Here is a 19022-nt window from a genome sequence, read left to right on the forward strand (position 1 = left end):
TGGCGGTGGAAGCAGACCGCTAGACCAACACCCGGGTCACCCGGGGCATGGTAGGAGAATACCCCTGAGCCAGTCAGGGACCACCCCGCCAGAGAGGAGGGGGGAACCAGGGAGGCCAGAGAGAGTCCCAGCCTAGTCCTCCGAAGACCCAATCTCCACCTTTCCCAGCGCCCCCCCCACCAGTAACCGGACCCCCCGGGAGACGGGGACACAGGGTAACCGTCACTTGTTTCCGTTGCCAGAAGCCCGGGCACTACGCCAATGACCCAGAGTGCCCCATTGCCACCCAAAACACCCCTGCAAGACAGATAGCCAACGTAGCTCTGGGGGAGGAGGTTGAGGAAGCCGGGGAATGGGAACCCGCAGCCATGGCCCTAGTATCCCTGGGAGATAGGGAGATGGTCCCTGGTAGCCTCCTGCCCTCCAACACGAAGAAATACGGGCAGCTCGTTAAGATCAATGGCCACCAAATAGAGGCCCTGCGGGACACCGGGGCCAGCATCACCGGTGTCCTCAGGCACTTAGTCCCCGAGGAGCAGATCCTCCCCAACGTCTTTTGCCCAGTCATTTCCGCCGATAATAGAGAGAGTATGTGTCAGGTAGCTCTGGTGCCGTTTGAGTGGGGTGGAGTAATAGGTAAACTGAGGGTGGCCGTAAGAACCTCCCAGCCGGTCGACTGCCTCCTAGGGAACGACCTGGAGAGTTCGCCCTGGAAGCACGTCGAACGCAAGGCCCACCTAGGGATGATGGGGCTCCCCGAGTGGGTGTGCGCCACCACCCGATCTATGTCAGCCCGACTCACCCCCCTGGGAGAAGTCGAAGACGCCCCGACCGAAGAAGTCAGAGCAGTAACCCCCGAGGGTCCTCCCGTCCCCCCATCGGAGGGCCCCGTCGCCAGCGACGAGCCCTCCCTGTCCGACACCGCCCCGGTCCCTGAGTTAGGCGATCTACCCGAGTTGGCCCAATGGCGCCACGAGGGTGGACCCACCCGGGAGGAGTTTTGCCGGGAGCAAGCCACCTGTCCTTCCCTGATCGGACTGCGGCGCCAGGCCGAGGGCCAAGCCGCAGGCGACCAAACTGGCACGCACCGAATTTATTGGGAAAATAGCATTTTGTATAGTGAGCAGAAGTCGGTGGAGCTGGGATCCGGACGGGTGCTGGTGGTACCCCTCCGCTTCCGAGACTTCCTCCGGGGCTTAGCCCACGACGTCCCACTTGCCGGCCACCTGGGTCAAGACAAGACCTACAGCCGTCTTGTGACCCATTTTTACTGGCCTAAGATGAGAGCAGCCGTAGAAGCCCACTGCAAGTCCTGTCCCACGTGCCAAGCTAGCGGGAAGAGTGGGGGGAAGCGCAAGGCTCCCCTCCAACCCTTCCCGGTCGTCAGTACCCCCTTTGAACGAGTCGGGATCGACATCGTGGGGCCCCTGGACCCCCCCACCTCCCAAGGTCACCGTTTCATCCTGGTCCTGGTGGATCACGCCACCCGATACCCTGAGGCGATCCCCCTACGCACCGTCACGGCCCCCGTAGTGGGCCGGGCCCTGATGGGGATCTTTTCCCGGGTAGGGTTCCCCCGCGAGGTCGTGAGCGATCGCGGCACTAATTTTATCTCGAGGTACATGACGTCCCTGTGGCAACAATGTGGAGTGTCCTACAAATTCACTACCCCGTACCATCCCCAGGGGAACGGCCTAGTAGAGAGGTTTAACCGGACTCTGAAAGGGATGATCGCCGGCCTAGAAGAGCCCCTCCGGCGTAAGTGGGACGTCCTACTCCCCTGCCTCTTGTTCGCTTACCGAGAGGTCCCCCAGAAGTCCCTAGGGTTCAGCCTGTTTGAGTTGCTCTATGGACACCCCGTCCGGGGTCCCCTCAGCTTGGTTAAGGAAGGGTGGGAGGCGGCACCCCAAACCACCCCACGAGATGTGTTCCACTATGTTCTGACCCTCCGGAACCAGACCAGGAAGTTCCGAGCACTGGCCGAGGCCAACCTAGAGACAAGCCAAGAAGAGATGAAGCGCTGGTACGACCAGAATGCCACTCTGGTCGAGTTCCAGCCGGGCCAACAAGTATGGGTCATGGCTCCCGTGAAGCCAGGCGCCCTCCAGGACAGGTGGACCGGGCCCTACAAAGTGATTGAGCGGAAGAGCCCAGTCACATACTTGGTGGACGTCCAGTCGCCCCGGGATCCCCTCCGGGTCCTTCACGTGAACCGCCTCAAGCCTCACTTTGTGCGGACAGAACTAAGCCTCCTGTTGGCCACCGATGACGGGGCCGAAGATGAGTCCGATCCCCTCCCGGACCTCCTGTGTGTCAAGGAGCAGGATGGCTCCGTGGAGGGAGTGAATCTCTCCCCAGCTCTCACTACCCAGCAGCAAGAGGACTGCCGCCAGCTACTAGGACAATTTGCCGACCTCTTCTCCCTGATCCCCCGAGTCACCGACTGGTGTGTCCATGACGTGGACACCGGGGACAGCCCGCCGGTGAGACACCGAGCCTACCGGGTCCCCGACCGGGTCCGGTCCTGCATTCAAGCTGAAGTCTCAAAGATGTTGACCATGGGAGTGATCGAGCCATCTGACAGTCCCTGGGCCAGCCCCGTGGTCCTGGTCCCGAAGGCAGCGGCCCCCGGTGTCGCCCCCGAGCTCCGGTTCTGTGTGGACTACCGGGGGCTCAATGACGTCACCCGAGCCGATGCCCACCCCATCCCACGAGCCGACGAGCTCATTGACCGACTCGGGGCAGCACGGTTCCTCAGCACCTTCGACCTCACCTGCGGATACTGGCAGATTGCGCTCACCGAGGGGGCCAAGGAGCGGTCTGCCTTCTCCACCCCAGATGGGCATTACCACTTCCGCGTAATGCCCTTCGGAATGAAAAATGCCCCGGCCACCTTCCAGCGACTGGTAAACAGAGTCCTGGCCGGGCTAGAACAGTTCAGCGCGGCATATCTGGACGACATCGCCGTTTTCAGTTCCGGATGGAGTGAGCACCTCCAGCACCTCCGGAGGGTGCTAACCGCCCTGCACCAGGCAGGCCTGACAGTAAAAGCCAGCAAGTGCCAAATTGGACAAGGATCAGTAGTCTACCTGGGGCACCAGGTCGGGGGTGGACAGGTCGCCCCTCTACAACCAAAAATCGACGCCATCGTGGCCTGGGAACCCCCCACCACCCAAACGGAGGTCCGAGCCTTTCTGGGCCTCACTGGCTACTACCGCAGATTCATCAAGGGGTATGGCAGCCTTGTCGGCCCCCTCACAGAACTCACATCCAAAAAACAGCCAAAAAAGGTTCAGTGGACAACCGCCTGCCAGGAGGCGTTCGATGCCCTAAAGAAGGCCATGTGCACGGCCCCCGTCCTCCAGGCTCCCGACTACTCCAAGGAGTTTGTAGTCCAGACCAATGCCTCCGAGCATGGCATTGGGGCCGTCCTGTCCCAGATGAGTGACCAAGGCCTGGACCAGCCCGTCGCCTTCCTCAGTCGGCGGCTGTTACCCAGAGAACAGCGATGGAGTACCATTGAGCGCGAAGCCTTTGCCGTGGTCTGGGCACTCAAGAAACTACGCCCTTACCTGTTCGGCACCCATTTCAAAGTCCAAACCGATCATCGGCCCTTGCGATGGCTTATGCAGATGCGGGGAGAAAACCCCAAGCTACTGCGGTGGTCAATCTCCCTTCAGGGGATGGATTTCACCGTGGAACACCGTCCTGGGACGGACCACGCCAACGCCGATGGCCTCTCCCGGTTCTTCCGCCTCAGCGAAGAGAACCCCCCCAAGATGATGGGCAGTTCTCTCCGGCTTTCAGCTGGGGGGGACGCGTGTTGGACCCGGCCTCGAAACATGGCTCTACTGGTCCCCACACCACCTAACCTGGTGCCGGCGGCCCCAATCCCCCGGCCTCACCAAGCCTTTCCACCAGAACACACGCACTCAACCCGGACACCCTCGTCCATGGCCTCTCTCCTTTCGGCCACCCCGGGCCCGCGTGCCCACTTCATGCACCAAGATGGCCGCCCGGCCCCAGCGCGACCCGGGCCTAGAGGCGCCACTCCGGCTGGAGGACATCACGCTTCCAGGGGTGAGAGAGGGAGGAGCAGTTTCTATCGCACCTCTGAACTCCCCTGGGACGATGGGTTTCGATCGGCCCTCCGGCCTCCCTGAAGGCTGGCTCCACGCCTGCTGGGTGTCTGGGACTCCTCCCGACCCGGCCCTGAAAGGATCAAAAGACAATGGCAGGAAACCCCCGACAAGCGACCCCCAGGTGACAAGACCCCTGCCTGCACAGACTCCGGACATCAAAGAGGGGTCGACCTATAACCAGGGGTGCTCTGGGACTGTCCGGCAGATTCGACGCTGGAACAACGAGAGCCTGCTGACGCGGTCGCGGCTCCTGGAACTTAGAACTACCTGAGCCCTGCTGAGTGACTCGCGGCTCCCTGAAGATTGTAAGACCTCCGAACTTGTACCTGAGCCCTGCTGAGTGACTCGCGGCTCCCCGAAGATCGTAAGACCTCCGAACTTGTACCTGAGCCCTGCTGAGTGACTCGCGGCTCCCTGAAGACCGTAAGACCTCCGAACTTGTACCTGAGCCCGCTGAGTGACTCGCGGCTTCCACAGACTCCACTGGTCCCGCCGGACCCCACGACAACCAGCCTACCCCCCAGCTCGAGGATTGTGAGCTGTGCGCCGGGTACATCCTTACCTTGAACTTTTGTGCCAAAGACTGTCCCGCTACCCCCTATCCCTTCCGAGACTCATTGAGCCCGCGCTCTCCTTGTACATATTTGCAGTGCTAACCTATTTGATAAAGATTGGTTCCTGAGAACGCACGGTGTGTTGTTTCTGTGTCGTGTGGTGCCCGAAGTACGATCCTCGCTACGAGACTTCTCCTCCTGAGGAGTCTCCCGCCAGTGCCCGGCTACGATACTTGAGGGTGGGTCTCAGGGTAGTCAGGACTCCCTTCCCGGGCTCCTCTGAGGTCGCCGTCTAACAATTGGCATTTTGTATAACGAAGTAAACAAAGTTACAATTGTATCACTGTGACATGTAAGAAATTTCATTACAATTGCAAGTATTATCCCCCCATCTAGTAGGTACAAAAAAGGAAAGGGCAAGCCCTTTGCGCCATGAGTAATCAGTCCAATGAACCGGATCATTTGTCCCATATTTGTTCATGTTTGTTCGGGAACCCTCTTGCCTCATAAACCGCTTTTTCCTGGACAGCACACCAGTCAACTCCCATGCGCCATTATGAAATAGAGGGAGATGTTGAGTCTTTCCAGGCCATGGCAATGTCCCTTTTAGCAATCAACATTGCTGTTCCTAGTAACAACCTGTCGGCTCGGGAGCCGTCCATCCCTTCCATCACCCCAGGAGAAGAGAAAGAGGATTAAAGGGGACTTCCCACCCCAATATGCCACTCAATCCAGATAAGATTGAAGCTCAGTATTTGTATGTGACGTGTAGGACCAGACCATATGAAAGAAGTTGGCTGGTTCACCTTCACAGCATGGACATTACGGCGGTGGGAGAAATCCAGCCTTGTGCAGCCGCGCCGGTGTAAGATATGCACAGTGAAGATAATATATCTGGATGAGGCGGAGTCTGTCAGACATAGTGAGTGTTCTGGGGGCCATAAGAGCATCTTGCCAGTCTTCATCTTCTAGAGGGCCTACCCATCACTCCCAACGGGTTCTAAGAGGGTCAAGTGTGGATGGGATATTGTTTATGAAGGATCGATATATTTGGGATATCCCTCCCTTCCCTAGGTCTCCCATGAGAATTTTGGCCTCCAGTGGGCTGAACTCCGGGAATGTTTCCTGGTTAGGAATGTGAATGGCTGGGCATGACATAGTTGGAGATACCTCAAGGACTGTGTAGTGTGTAAAGAGTATGTATGTTGCAAATCCTGAAAGGAGGACAAATGTTCTCCCTTCCATATATCCCCCAGGTAGGTGATGCCTATTAGGTCCCACGTTTGAAAACCCCGTCAAGGTCCCAACTTCCCGCAGCCAGGTGTTGTGCCATAACGGCGTTTGTAATGTGAGTCTATTGTCCCAGTGGATATGTCGCAATGCAGATCGCCATGCCATGAGAGCTGTACGGGTGACTACCGGCAGGGCCGGAGGGATTAGGGCTCCGTAAAGCATAGCCTGGGCCTGAAACCAAGGTGCCCTAGTTCTAGCCGATATGCTGGGTCTGACCACCATGGATTATCAAAAGGCGATTGGCGAGATAGTATAAGAAGGGATTCGTCATTCCCATTCCTCCCTCGTATGTGGTTCATTGGCAAGTCGTGAGAGCCAGACGCGCTCTTGAGCCCCCCAAAGGAAGTTGGCAATCACTCCATCTAGATCGCGAAACCAGCTGCGAGGGAGATGGATCGGGAGGTTTTGGAGGACTTACAAGAGGCAGGGGAGAACCATCATTTTGAAGAGGGCAACTCTCCCGAGGGGATTGAGAGGAAGTTTTTGCCATCTACGTAATTGTCTATTGTGCGTCTGAGTAGTGGACAGACATTGAGGGACCAGGTCAGTTCCAGGGGAAGCATCACCCAGATACCAAGGTATTTAAATGTTAATCTTCGTATAGGCATGGTTGTCTGCCAGTCAAAACACTCTCTAGAGGCATGGAGGAGCACCACTTGATTGGGTTAAGGGGTAGGCGTGACGCTCACCTGAAGGAATGAAGGATCTGCAGGCATCTCGGTCTGGATCGGGCCGGGTCAGCCAGGTACAGGAGGGCATCATAAGCGTACAAGGCGATTCAGTCCTCATGAGAATCCTGCCAGCCCTGCACCCGATCATCCGTCCGGATGCGGCAGGCCAAGGTTTCGATCGCAAGGGCGAAGAGGAGCGGGTAGAGCGGACATCCCTGCCAGGGTCCCCCTTGCGATCAGGAAGACCTCGGACAACGCCTCGTTTATAAGGACCCTGGCTGATGGGTTAGAGTAAAGAACTCCCACCAACTTCCAATAATGGGGGCCAAAGCCTGCCCTTTCTAACACGTCTCGCATGTAGCGCCAGTCAACCGTATCAAAGGCCTTCTCAAAATCGAGTAGAACTAAGGCCACATATGGTGAAAGGAGGTGACGGTAGGCAAGGGCCACATGCAGGCGTCCAAGGCAATGACGTGTGCTGCAGTGCGGCATGAAGCCACATTGGCCAAGGTTTATGAGGGTGTGGAGAACCCTCTTCATACGGGTGGCAAGAATCGTTGCATATATTTTGACTTCGGTATTAATGAGGAAGATCGGGCAGTACTGAGCACAGGAAAGCGAGGGAGGGTGTGACTTGGGTATGACCACAATGGTGGCAGTGGCAGTAATAGAGGAGAACGAACCGTCCTCTATGGCTTCTTCAAATAGGGCTTGGAGTTGTGGATCAGAATTTCGCGAAACGCTGCATAATACTCCACGGGGTGCCCATCTGGGCCCGGGGTTTTGTGGGTGGAGAGCGTGGAGATTGCCCCACTCACTTCCTCAACTGTGATAGGCTTGTCCATGGTTTTCTGTTCTATCCCGAGAGCCTTATGAGAGGGATATTGTGTAAGAAGGAGGAACTATCATATGATATGTGTGTGGGATCCACTGAGTACAGTGTCTTGTAGTAATTCGCGAAGGTCTGCACAATTGTTGCGGGTATACGGGAGATTTGTCCCAGTGTATCTCGTATTTCGGGGACTACTCGATTGGCCATGGGGTGAATAGCGAGCCAATGGAGCAACTTGCCATTTTTGTGCCCCCCTCCGTAAACTCTGGCTACCGAGTATCTCAAATCATTTTGGCTGACTCGTTGGAGATACTCTTGATTTCTTCCCGTATTAATTGTAATTGTCGGCGTTCTGCTTCCCCTTCCACTGCTGCTGCTGCCATTTCCATACGGAGTGCCCTGGCTTCAAGTTGAGCAAGCTGGTGATCGAGGGTTTGACGCCTGCACTTAAGGAATCCTTTGACATATTCCCGAATTGTGGCTTTGCCCGCCTCCCAAAGTGTACCCTGACGCTGCACTGTGCCTCCGTTAATACGAAAGTAGCTACTGAGTTCCTCCCCAACGCTCTCTTTGAATTCTTGGTCTTGGAGGGACCAAGCACTTAATCGCCATAAAGGTCTGAGAGCATTTGTGGGGCCCCTCACTTGTAAAAGGAGCGGGGAGTGGTCAGACACTCCGTGTGCCAGGATCTGGATTTTGGAGACGGCTTGGCAGTCCGGAGCGGGCATGAACATGAGGTCTATACGGGAATGATTGTGATGCGCCGCAGAGGTGTGAGTATATTGTCGTGTTTTAGAGTGCCAGGTGCGCCAGACTTCGCAGAAACCCAGTGTAGAGGCCCAGTCCCTAAGACGCGTGTCCCCTAGTTTCCTATGTGAGGATATGGGACCCATAGCATCCACCGTGGGCTTGGGAACAGCATTAAAATCGCCGCCAATTACCATCAGGCCCAGAGGAAGAGTGGATATTATCTTCAGTACATTTTGAAGAGTGGGCTATAAATTTGCTGGAGGGGCATATAGAGATATTAGATTAATGGTGAAATCTCCTAGTGTACCAGAAAGGGCAGTGAATCGGCCTAAAGGGTCGTTAATCACTTAGGTCATCGTGAAGGGAAGGGATCGCTGTAAGAGGATTGCTGTTCCCGATCTCCTCTAGAAAACCCAGAGTGCCATACCCTGTCAAATCCGTGAAGCACCAGGAAGGGGCAGCGGTTCCCCACTAGGCGTGTCTCTTGTAGTAGTAAGACAACATTTTTTACCCATGTTATTGGTATTTATCTGTACTGTGTTTGGAGAGTAAAAGGAGTTGTAAAATGGTATATTTCCACATTTATTTAAGTGATAAACTTGCGCTCATACTTTGATGGCTGTCGCTTTTTAGCAAATTAGGAAGCCATAAATAACAAAACACTACACCCACAGATAAATATTAGCATTATGTACACATATATGTTAAGCTATGCCTGTATTTAAGGACATCTCACCCCATTGTTTACCTCCCCATGCTGTCTTTGTGCTCAGCTGTTGGCCTGGAATTCATGAAGGACAGCATAGAGTTACCCATAAGAATCACACTTTTCTCTATCTTTCTGCATTTATTTCAAAATGAATACAGACAGGAAACACATTGTTTTCTGACTGTATTTTTCTGTAAAAATTAGTAAAAACTGAAAACTGGAAGCCTCACTTATAACCCCCCATAGTGGGCTATCCCAGCCATTAAAGACCTGTTCCCTTGTTAAAGGCCCTCACCAAACGATGGATACAGTCTTTAATGGTAAGTGTATCCCGCAACGGTGGGCTATAAGGATATAAAAGCTGTGCAGTCAGCCTTCAGGAGAGGGCAACATGAGAGGGAGTGTTCATCACACCGGTCAAAATAGTGGGAATGCATTTGTGATTGGGAGAGGATTGTCAAATACCCCCGCTCACAGACCGAGGTGTGGAGCCTCACTCCAATTAGGCTGCCGGTCCGAGTTAAGTGCCAGAAGATAATCTACCAGTAATGGAAACACTCTAGCGCCCTTTAATTCTTGGGTGAAGTGATAATGTACTGACCTCGGGGAGGACCCACAGCAGCAAAATGAAATCACTTCCTAGTTGCTAGGACTGCAGATAGCACTGTGTTCATTTCAAGGAGTTTCATCTAGAGGTTCTCCAGACTGAGCTCTCGAACCTGAAGGAAGCTGGGATTGTCAGGGGCTTTCCTACCATGCGCACTCCTCTCCATAAAAACTCAAGAAAGTGCCCCCTCCACCTCTGAAACCAGGTACACTATTGTGTCTGCAGTGCAACTCTAGCAGGGTCCCCCTGGTGTGTCAAGGGCAAATGCAACCAAAGATCGAAAAACATAAGCCGCCCTTGGAAAATTACAGGGTGCTACTGTGCCCCCTTCGGTGCCAACATATGATTCAACCCTCAGTTCCCGAGCCCCTCTTTAGGGTCGTAACAGCCTATGTTCACACGTGGACATGAATACTTTGACCCCGTGTTGGGTTGGTGCTCAACACTAAAAAATATCATAAGGCCCTGAATGCGACAGACGCCAAGTGGCCTGCTGCTTGCATGCAGGGCAAAGGCGTTCAACTTTCCACTCTCCAAATCTGCACTCCAGGACTTTCAAACTTTATCTCATTATGCTAAAGGAGTATTTATCAACAAAGTTATATTAGCTGGGTGTGGCATGCACCAGTCTTAAAATGGTTTAATATAAATGAAGGTGGTTCTAGATAACTGCCAACCGTGTGGACAACTAGTTTTTCATTGGAAAATGTACCAACACTGGGCCACACTGCGTGAGCCCTTGTCCACCACCTGCTACCACTCTACAAGTTAAACAGGGAGCTTGTCAGCCAGTAGGAGAGGGAAGAGGGTAGACGCACGCTGAGCACACTTCCTGTGTCACAGTAGCTATTCCTTTCCCCCAAAAAAAGAGAAGAGAAGACTGGAGGGCTTGGGGCCAAAGAAGAGAGAGCTGAGCAGAAAGAGAAGGCAAGGGAGGGAACAGGATGGGGTCTGACAGGAGATGTTTAAATGATGGCAGGCTGGGAACGGAGGGCTAGAGGCGCATAGGAGTGGGGAAGTAAACCTGAGAAGCAGGTGGATGGACAGAGGCCTACCACAAGAGGGATAGATGACTAAGATGGGAGAGTGACGATGGGGTTGGTGGAAGAGACGGATGAAGGGTTGAGAAGAGAAGGGAGCAGGAAGGACAGTTGTGTGCAGATGGATGGAGGGTGCTGGAGAGATACCTACTGCCTGAAGTTGAAGAGCGGGTTCGTGACCCAGCCCAGGGCCTCGGGAATACGCCTCTGCTTGCTGGTCTCCAAAGAGTTGCTGGGTGGTGGGTTGGGGATTGCATACAACGTCACCGTCAGTAGAGTTTCCCTGGGTAGCCGGTTCACCAGGACTGGAAAACAAATCCTGTCAAGAGAAAGAGACATGCCGCTGAATATCAGCTTTCAGCGCCATACAGTTGATATTTTGAACTGTGCCTCCCCTACCATTAACATCTGACCAGAGAGGTGACCGCTCAGTTGAATTCACTATCTGGTGGGCATAAGAGCTCCAGGTAGCCAGAGGAGGCTGGTCGTATCTGGGGGTGGGATTAAGAGCAGAGGGCCCCAGGTATTTTGGGAATGCTGATCCTATCTCAGGGGAACAGGGAGCACCGTGTAATCGGGAAATGCTGGATTTATCCATAATCCATAAACTCGGGCTAGGTAGAAGAGACTGGCCCACTCTAGGACAGCCAGGCAACTTCTGGTAAATGGTACTATGGCGGCTAGGTGTTCATCATCTTTCGAAACCCACAATCCTGGTTCCCAACAAATTAGACAAAAAAAATGCAAAACTTTGTTGTACGGGGAATCTTCTTACTGTTACAGTTTTTGATTTTTTTGTTAGTTGAGTGACATTATTCGTGGTGACCTTGCCTGTCATGTGCGTGAGATTTTGTAGGACAACATAGGCCATATTCAACAAAGAGCATTGTTTTGTTGGGAATGTTTAGCTTGGCGGAAGATTTTTTTGTAATGAGGTTAGTTGTATCAATGATGACCAGCGAGATCCATAAACTCGAACAGCCCGGTCTCATGTCGCCTAGCCGAAAAGTTCGATGCAACTAGGAGCCTTGGCACATCTAGAACAGCTACATAGGTACAGGTGACTGGAGAGCAGCCACAGAGCTATAGTGGCGTCACAAGAGCTGTAATTAACAAAAGACTAGCTGTTCTGGATTGCTTCACTATTGTGTAACTGCACAACTGTACTACTCTATAACCTAACTCGGAGCTCCATCCCCTTCGGCAGAGACCAGACCTGTTCAGGGTTGTAACACCTATGGTAACTGGGTATGTACAGGCCCACATCTCATGCTTAAGTTCGAAAACAGGACAATCGCATCTGAAGGGATGCCATTAATTCTGTATATGCACCGTTCTCCCTGAGATGAATATGAGATGGTCCTCTGAGTTTGAGAACAGGGCTCAAGACCTTCATAGCGGTAGACATGAAACAAATAAGCAGTTATCAGGCCTGTGATCGCACGCCTTGTAGATGCTGTATTTGTATATGGATGGTGTACTGAGGGATGGCATCTTGTTTAGTCTGGTCTTTTGATCCCGGAGCCTTCTTGTTTAGTGAATCCTTTTACACCATAGTTCTTTCAAACTTTGGAGGTTGTCTGCCCCCTTTAAGAAATAAACACGAGGTCAAATGAACAAAATTAAATAAGACAGATCAACTGCATGAGAGGAGGGCATACCACCACCTGTTTCCTAGAAGTCCTTCTACCCCAAACTCTGAAATAAGAATGAATCCACCATAAAGGTAATCTGGAGTTATATCTACCCGTTGAAATCCTTTGAACTGATGCTTTGACTCTTGCTCCCACTTTTATGCTCTTCCTCATACTTAACAACTCACACACTCCGTATCCCACAGAAGGCGCTAGATCCGTCCAGTATCTATGTATCACTTCAAACACTGCACCCATCATATAATTCGTCCCTCACCATGAAATAATGTACATTTGTGAGTTTTCGGATCCCGCATATTCTTTAGAGTGGACTCGACACACACGCGCAAACACACACACAAACAAACACACACACAAACAAACACACACACAGTCACTGCCCGCTTTGAGACCTACATGCTGTGGGAGAAGCACAGGCAAGTATACACAACCAGATTCTCAGTTAAAATAATCCCACGAACGTGTGTGTCTCAGGATATTTGAGCAGCCCAAGCAGTGCTCTACCCAAATATCCTCTATGAGTCCAATTGTAAGCTGCATCCATGGTTCAGCAATAAGCATTAGGAGCAGCAAGCTGGCAAAGGTGAGGATTTGAGCATGTGAAGGTAAGCACAGGCCATACAGCTCTAGACAAGTGCTGGACAAGCCTTCAGAAGAATCATGTTAGGGCTCAATTTGGAAACAGGCGTTGCTTTCTACCAAGAGCATCTGCGGAAAGCAGTGACTCCACCTCTGCAGGCCCACAGGTAATGTATATTTTTGTGAGACGATGCATGAGAAAGGAGACTGTATACTCTGTGGTAAGGGGATGAGGAGGCAGTCTTCTGGGCTGCTCTGAATACCATGATTTCTATCTTTCTATAAGGGTCTTGTGAGTCACTGTCCCCCTGTCCCCTTCATCTACGTTCTATCTCCTTCTCTCTTTACTGCCCCCTACATGGTCTCACCTTTCATGCTTCCTGGTACCCAACCTTTCTTTCACACACCATCTGCTGGCATAGGATCAACTATCTCTGTATGCAGTGCGATATTAACGTTCTGTGGAAAGGCGTCTTCATGCGCACGGCTCATTTGTCATTCACCCAATGCTATTCCCTCCTTTCCTTTCTCCTTGTTGTGCTTTTTCTTCACTCCTGCTGTCCGAGTACTTTCAAGTGACCTTAGAGTGGTATAAACTGCTACACAAATATCCCACTATACACAACTACAGTAGGTGCCCTCATTCTTTAGAAACTCCGCCACTCCTTTATGCCACATCCTGGTGATAATGCTCATCCCACTGGACCGATGCCTCCCCTATCACATGGGATGTCTCATTTTGAAAACACATTTCTACCCATGGCAAATTTTTGGAATTAACCCAGGGGTCAAACTATGATGTTCCTACAGAAAGTTACGTCAATCAAGGAGGATACCTTACTTTCCCATGGACCTATCTACGAAACTTCCTTCCGTAACCCTTTGTAAAACTGGGAACCCTAACGCTCGCCACAAACCAATGCATGTTTTTCTGCAGTTTTGTGGGCCCCTTGACTATGCATTTCATTTCATCCCTGGTCTAGGTTTCACACTGAGTGGATTCACATACTCAGAAGTTCACTACAAATCTCCCTATGCACACACACAAAAAAACAGACCTATGTGCACCGCAAAACTACACAGACACCCTAAACATTTTTACACTCCATAGCTCTCTATACACAAATGCGCAGAATAGCCCACCACATACCACAGATCTCACCACACATGCAACAGATCTCCATAGTGTATTTCTCGAAAAGTAAAAAATTATGGGATCTTGTGCGACAGTAAACCTGGGGTCGTCTCCACCATCTGACTAATACCTGCTGTTTTCACATCTGTTTACTTTAGAAACATCAATCTTCCCCTCTAGAGAGGGAGAGAACCACCTTAGGTAGAGCAGAAATTGATCAAGACAATTACAGCAGCACCATTTAAGTGGGTATCTCCCAAAAGTATTGTCTCGCCTACAAAATCCAAATAATTTTTCAGAAGGTGCTGTCCCTGTTATATGGCAGTGGAAGCACATTAGTCAGACTTCTCTGGGTCCCAGTAGTGAAGTGAGTCAAGTTTCAGACTCTGGTTGTGATTTTTAAGCTGATGTGGAGAAGGATTTGACCCATTGGAAACCTAGTCTGAAATTCTACAAGCCATGCAGGGCTCTAAGAGCATTAGATTAAGAAAGGTTGGATACTCCAATTATTAAGATAAGTATTTCGTATGACAATCGTTTTTAAGAGCCAGCTGCCTGACGGTGGGACAGTTTCCTCTGGATATCCGCAAGGCAGACAACTGTGCCCAATTTAGGAACAAGAGATTGACCATTTTTAGGCTGATGTTTCTACGGTTCCAAATGTGCAGCACCTGGTTACCTCTAGTTATTGCACACCCTATAAATGTTTCAACTTCACATTCAAGCACAATTAAAATCTCACCCCATAGATCTACACGGATGCACACACGGATCATTTCAAACACAAGCACAAAATAGATCTACATTTACAAGTACATTACAGATCTCCCCACACATAAAGCCCCACTACTGATCTCCACACACACTACCCCAGTACTGATCTACCCACATACAACATATACACTCCAGATCTTTACACTTGCAGTGGCATAACAAAAGTCCCCGCTGCCCCTGCGTTACGGGAAGGGTGGCGTCGAAGCTCCAGGGGGCCCCCTCCGGCACTGTGCATGGGTGGTGGGATCCCTGGACTTAAGTTCCTGACTGGGTCTGGAGTGTTGGGGCCCACTTCGTAAACTTTGCAGGGGGGGCACAAGTTGTGTTACACCACTGTCTCACTGCATATGGCAACACACAAGCACACTAGAGAGGACCACATACAGGCACACTGTAGATTTCCATACACCTCAAACAAATACACATGCCCACAAACACACAAGCACCCTATAGATAATCACAAAGAAACAAAGTAGATTCCCCCCACATGCAGCACACTCTGGAGAGCACCTAAACCAAAGCACACTCCATACATTGCTGTAGTTATAAGAGCACTCAGACTCCCTACATCTAGAGAAGTTCATGAATTAAGGGCACCGTAATGTTCTGCATTGCTCCCATAAACTATCCCATGACACTGCTGTGACGAGCCCTAATACCTTATATCGGCAGTTCCTGAGCTTTGGGAGCATAGTAGGTTGGGTGGGCTGGGGTCACCTGGTAAGTAGAGGTCAAATTGTAAGGCATCATAACCAACACACCAATGCAATGTAAACACATTCTCAAACTTAGGTTGCTTGTGGAAAATGGGGTCATGTCAATAAAAACCTTTAAGAACCCAATCTTGCAAAACCCAAAAAGATCCAGTGCTTTATCTCCTACCACTCCCCACTGTTTTACATCCCTAACTCCTGCACATCACAGCACGGTCTTGCATAGGCCAACACATGATGACAAACAATTAAGCATTGGCCATGGTACACACTTCCCATCTAATGTACGCTCAGACCCTTCGTTTTCAAATCCACTTCCAAGTTCTTTCTGGCACTCGCGCAGAAATGAACAATGATGTCACTAGGAAGAAACCATATTGGGACAGAGACAAGGGACAGTATCATCTGTTCCCTTAACATACCGGTTAACCTTGCTGACAATATACCTGGGAATTTCTTTGTGGTTCAGTGTGAAATGTGGAACTCCAGCTCCCAGCTGTTAAAACATCCACCCAAAGTTAATCAAAGCTGCAAACACCCAGTTCCCTCCCTGCTCCTCCAACCCTCCCCAGCAGTCTCGGGGTTACCTCAAGAATGGTTGCCGGGCAGATTAACCCTTGGACAACCACCCAGTTGCACCTTCTGGGGAGTATGCCAGGCCAGGGGACCCTCACCGCTCGGCGATACCTGGCAGACGCGATGGGCTGCAAGGTCCATGCCTTTGGACTGTTCCTCACCACCCGCAGCAGGGGGGCCTCTGGTCTACAGGGCGAAAGCCGTCCCCCACCACCTTATGGGATATCCATGGAGTGTCACAGAAATGTGGTCTGAATTGCAAATCCTCCAATAACTTCCTTGCGATGGGTGTTGCAAATCTTGTCAATGAGTTGTGGGCGGGTCTTATCGATTCTGTCAACGAGTTTAGGGTGCGCCTTGCAGACTTTGTCAATGAATTCACTGTGAACAGGTTCCAGATGGGTCTTTCAAATTCCGTCCCCGAGTTCCCGGTGGGCCTTGCACATTCTGCTAATGAATTCTGGGTGGTCTTGCAGATTCTTTTACTGAGTTCTGGGTAGGTCGTGGAAATTCGGTCAATGAGTTTTTGTTGGATTTCCGGAATTCCCCATCAGCTTGCTTTCATGACAATGACTTGCCGTTAATTTATCGCTCGCTCGCTGTTAACCCCTCACATGGTAACCCTCTCAGTTTTCCTGTCTGCAGCCTTTCTTCCACACCGGTCTAGCGCGTGGTCTTTCTCTCATTCCTTCTTTCTCCTATAGTTTTTCCTGACCCGAGCAGGTCCTCTGTTCCATTCAGCCAGCTTCTCCTTTCCACTTTAGCTGCTTTGTCCACCTGCCGTCTCCCAAACTTCCGCCAGTGTCCTTTCCCTGGGACAGACCCGTTCTAAAATTAGCCCTTTTCCACAGCACCGGCAAGTTAAAATGTGACACCGCCTCGCATACCAAAGGCTCGGCGGGGCTGGGTCTGGTGCCCGCTAAATTCCCTGTCCAGTTATATTTAAAGAGCAGGCGCTCTTCCTCCCTCATCCCACAATCTAGCTTAAATGGTGACCCTTAACCCCACCAGGGCCGTTTCTAGGTGTTTTGCCGCCCGAAGCGAGAATTGAAAAATGCCACCCCCTCCCTTTTAAAATCAAAACTAGCAGAACAAACATGTTAGTTAATGGTACAAGCCCACACCCGCCCGACCAAATAGTAATGCTTTGGAAAAGACACTGCACCGCACTGCAAGCTTCCCACATTACCGCAAAGAATAGATAATGGATAGTTGGGTGTGCGGAAACTTCGCTAACACACAACGTGCATTGAGAGCACATACAGCAGTAATGCAAGATTTCCCTCACAGAACAGGTAACGAGTAGGTAGCAGAAGTGCAAGCTTTTGTCGGAATCGAACAGTTTTAAATTAATTGGGCAACAGCAATTAAAGGTAACCTCAGAGACAGAGCAGGTATACAGGTATACAAATCACGGGTGGCAGAAATGAAAGCCTGGAAGCAGGGCCTGCTGTGGCGAACCTCCTGGCCTTAAGACTGTGGGCAGATAGGTATTGGGGAATAGAGGCCTGCTTTGGTGCCTCTCCATCTCTGCTAATGTGCACTAAAAAGAAGGTAGAAGCAGGAATCCGCTCCAAGGTTGTCAAGCCCTAAGAGTTTATGCGGGAGGGAGGATGGGGGCAGAGTCATGTTTAATGTTGGACAATACGGTGCTGTGTCCTCCTTTCCATAACCTCACCCCCAGAGTGACGCGCATCGTATATTTTCAGAACTGCCACCTCCAAGAAAAGTGTACAAACTAGAGTAAAAACGTACTTCTTGTTGCTTCAATCTTCCAACGATCGGACGCACCACAACGAGAGTCGAAAGTCAAAGTCTTATCTCACACGGCCTGCCCCCGCCCGGCGCCCAAGGTCCAGCTGACTCACTCAGTCAGAGTGACATGTGAAGCAAGTCACTCACTTATGGGCCGAGACTTGGAGTCGGTTCGGTTCAATAATTTGTGTTGGCCTGTTGAAGAAGTCAGTCACTGGAGGCATGCATGCACATCACCACATGCGCACTAAGTGATTGACAGCACAGCTTTACTAGTCTGCCAAGGGCTGGTCAGGCTCTGGATGATAAATGACTTCAGGGCCCCGGCCGACATTGGTAGCGCTTTAGTGCGCTAGCAGATTGATGGCCCTGGGACCCAAACATGAAAGTACACTTTTTACTTCTTCTCAGTTGATGCGTGCAGTGTGGTTGTACTTACTGGCCAATGAGGCTCTGTCATGCTGCGCGCACTTAGTGTCCAATCACTAGTACACACTAGTAAACACTGGAACGAAATCGGAAGTCACATATTTATAGCTGTGTGCACGTCCCCCGCCCGTGGCGCTGAACGATCCAATGGGATTCCCAAACTCATGTTTTTAGCCGCCCTCCCCCTTTTGCCACCCTAGACGGCCGCCTAGTCTTGCCTAATGGTAGAAACGGCCTTGCCCACCAGCACTATTATCCCCTGGACCCACCCCCAAGACTTGTCCGAAACCCGTTTTATTTGCTGGTGGTGGAATGGGGGGAGAGGGGGGGGGGGCGCTCCTCCGCTCGAATGGAGCTGCTGCCACTGCTTCTCAGGCCCCTTAAATTTGACTGTGCTTGAGTATCTCAACCTACTTATAAGGACTCAAAGAACAACATATTTTGTAGGGCTATAAGAGTCAAATGTTAGCACACAAATATATTTTGACATCCCAGTTTCTGAAGTTTGCTTTTAAATAATAAGACTGCCGAATTTTAAAGTTCCCTGAACAAGGAAGCCGACTGGTCCAGTAGCCCCAGAGGTTTCCTAAAAAGCCTGTAGAGGTGGGGGATATAGTAGACCAATCCTTTCAGACATGCATTGCACAGATAATGGTTTGTTAGCAAAGCTAAACCTTTTTTTTAAAATGATTACACCACCTTGGCTGTATGTGGCATCTATCTTTACTTTTGAAGCAAGGAAATGTTACTGTCTCAGTCTAGAACCCCTTCAAAATCTCTTACTATTGGCAACAGAAATGGGATATAT

The 19022-nt window shown here is 51.2% G+C and overlaps 1 protein-coding gene across 1 annotated transcript in view; it reads right to left on the reverse strand.

Annotated features, from left to right (window-relative positions):
• The window catches only part of PIK3C2B (phosphatidylinositol-4-phosphate 3-kinase catalytic subunit type 2 beta), a 692267-nt gene that overhangs the window by 310387 nt on the left and 362858 nt on the right, over positions 1-19022 (reverse strand). The window contains exons 10-11 of the mRNA XM_085647698.1: positions 16142-16244; positions 10750-10917 (exon numbers count right to left, since the gene is read on the reverse strand). Coding sequence (XP_085503824.1) covers positions 10750-10917; positions 16142-16244 — 271 coding nt within the window. The remainder of the gene's footprint in view (positions 1-10749; positions 10918-16141; positions 16245-19022) is intronic.

The sequence above is a fragment of the Triturus cristatus genome, chromosome 1_1 (genome assembly GCF_964204655.1).
Source record: "Triturus cristatus chromosome 1_1, aTriCri1.1, whole genome shotgun sequence".
NCBI lineage: Eukaryota > Metazoa > Chordata > Amphibia > Caudata > Salamandridae > Triturus > Triturus cristatus.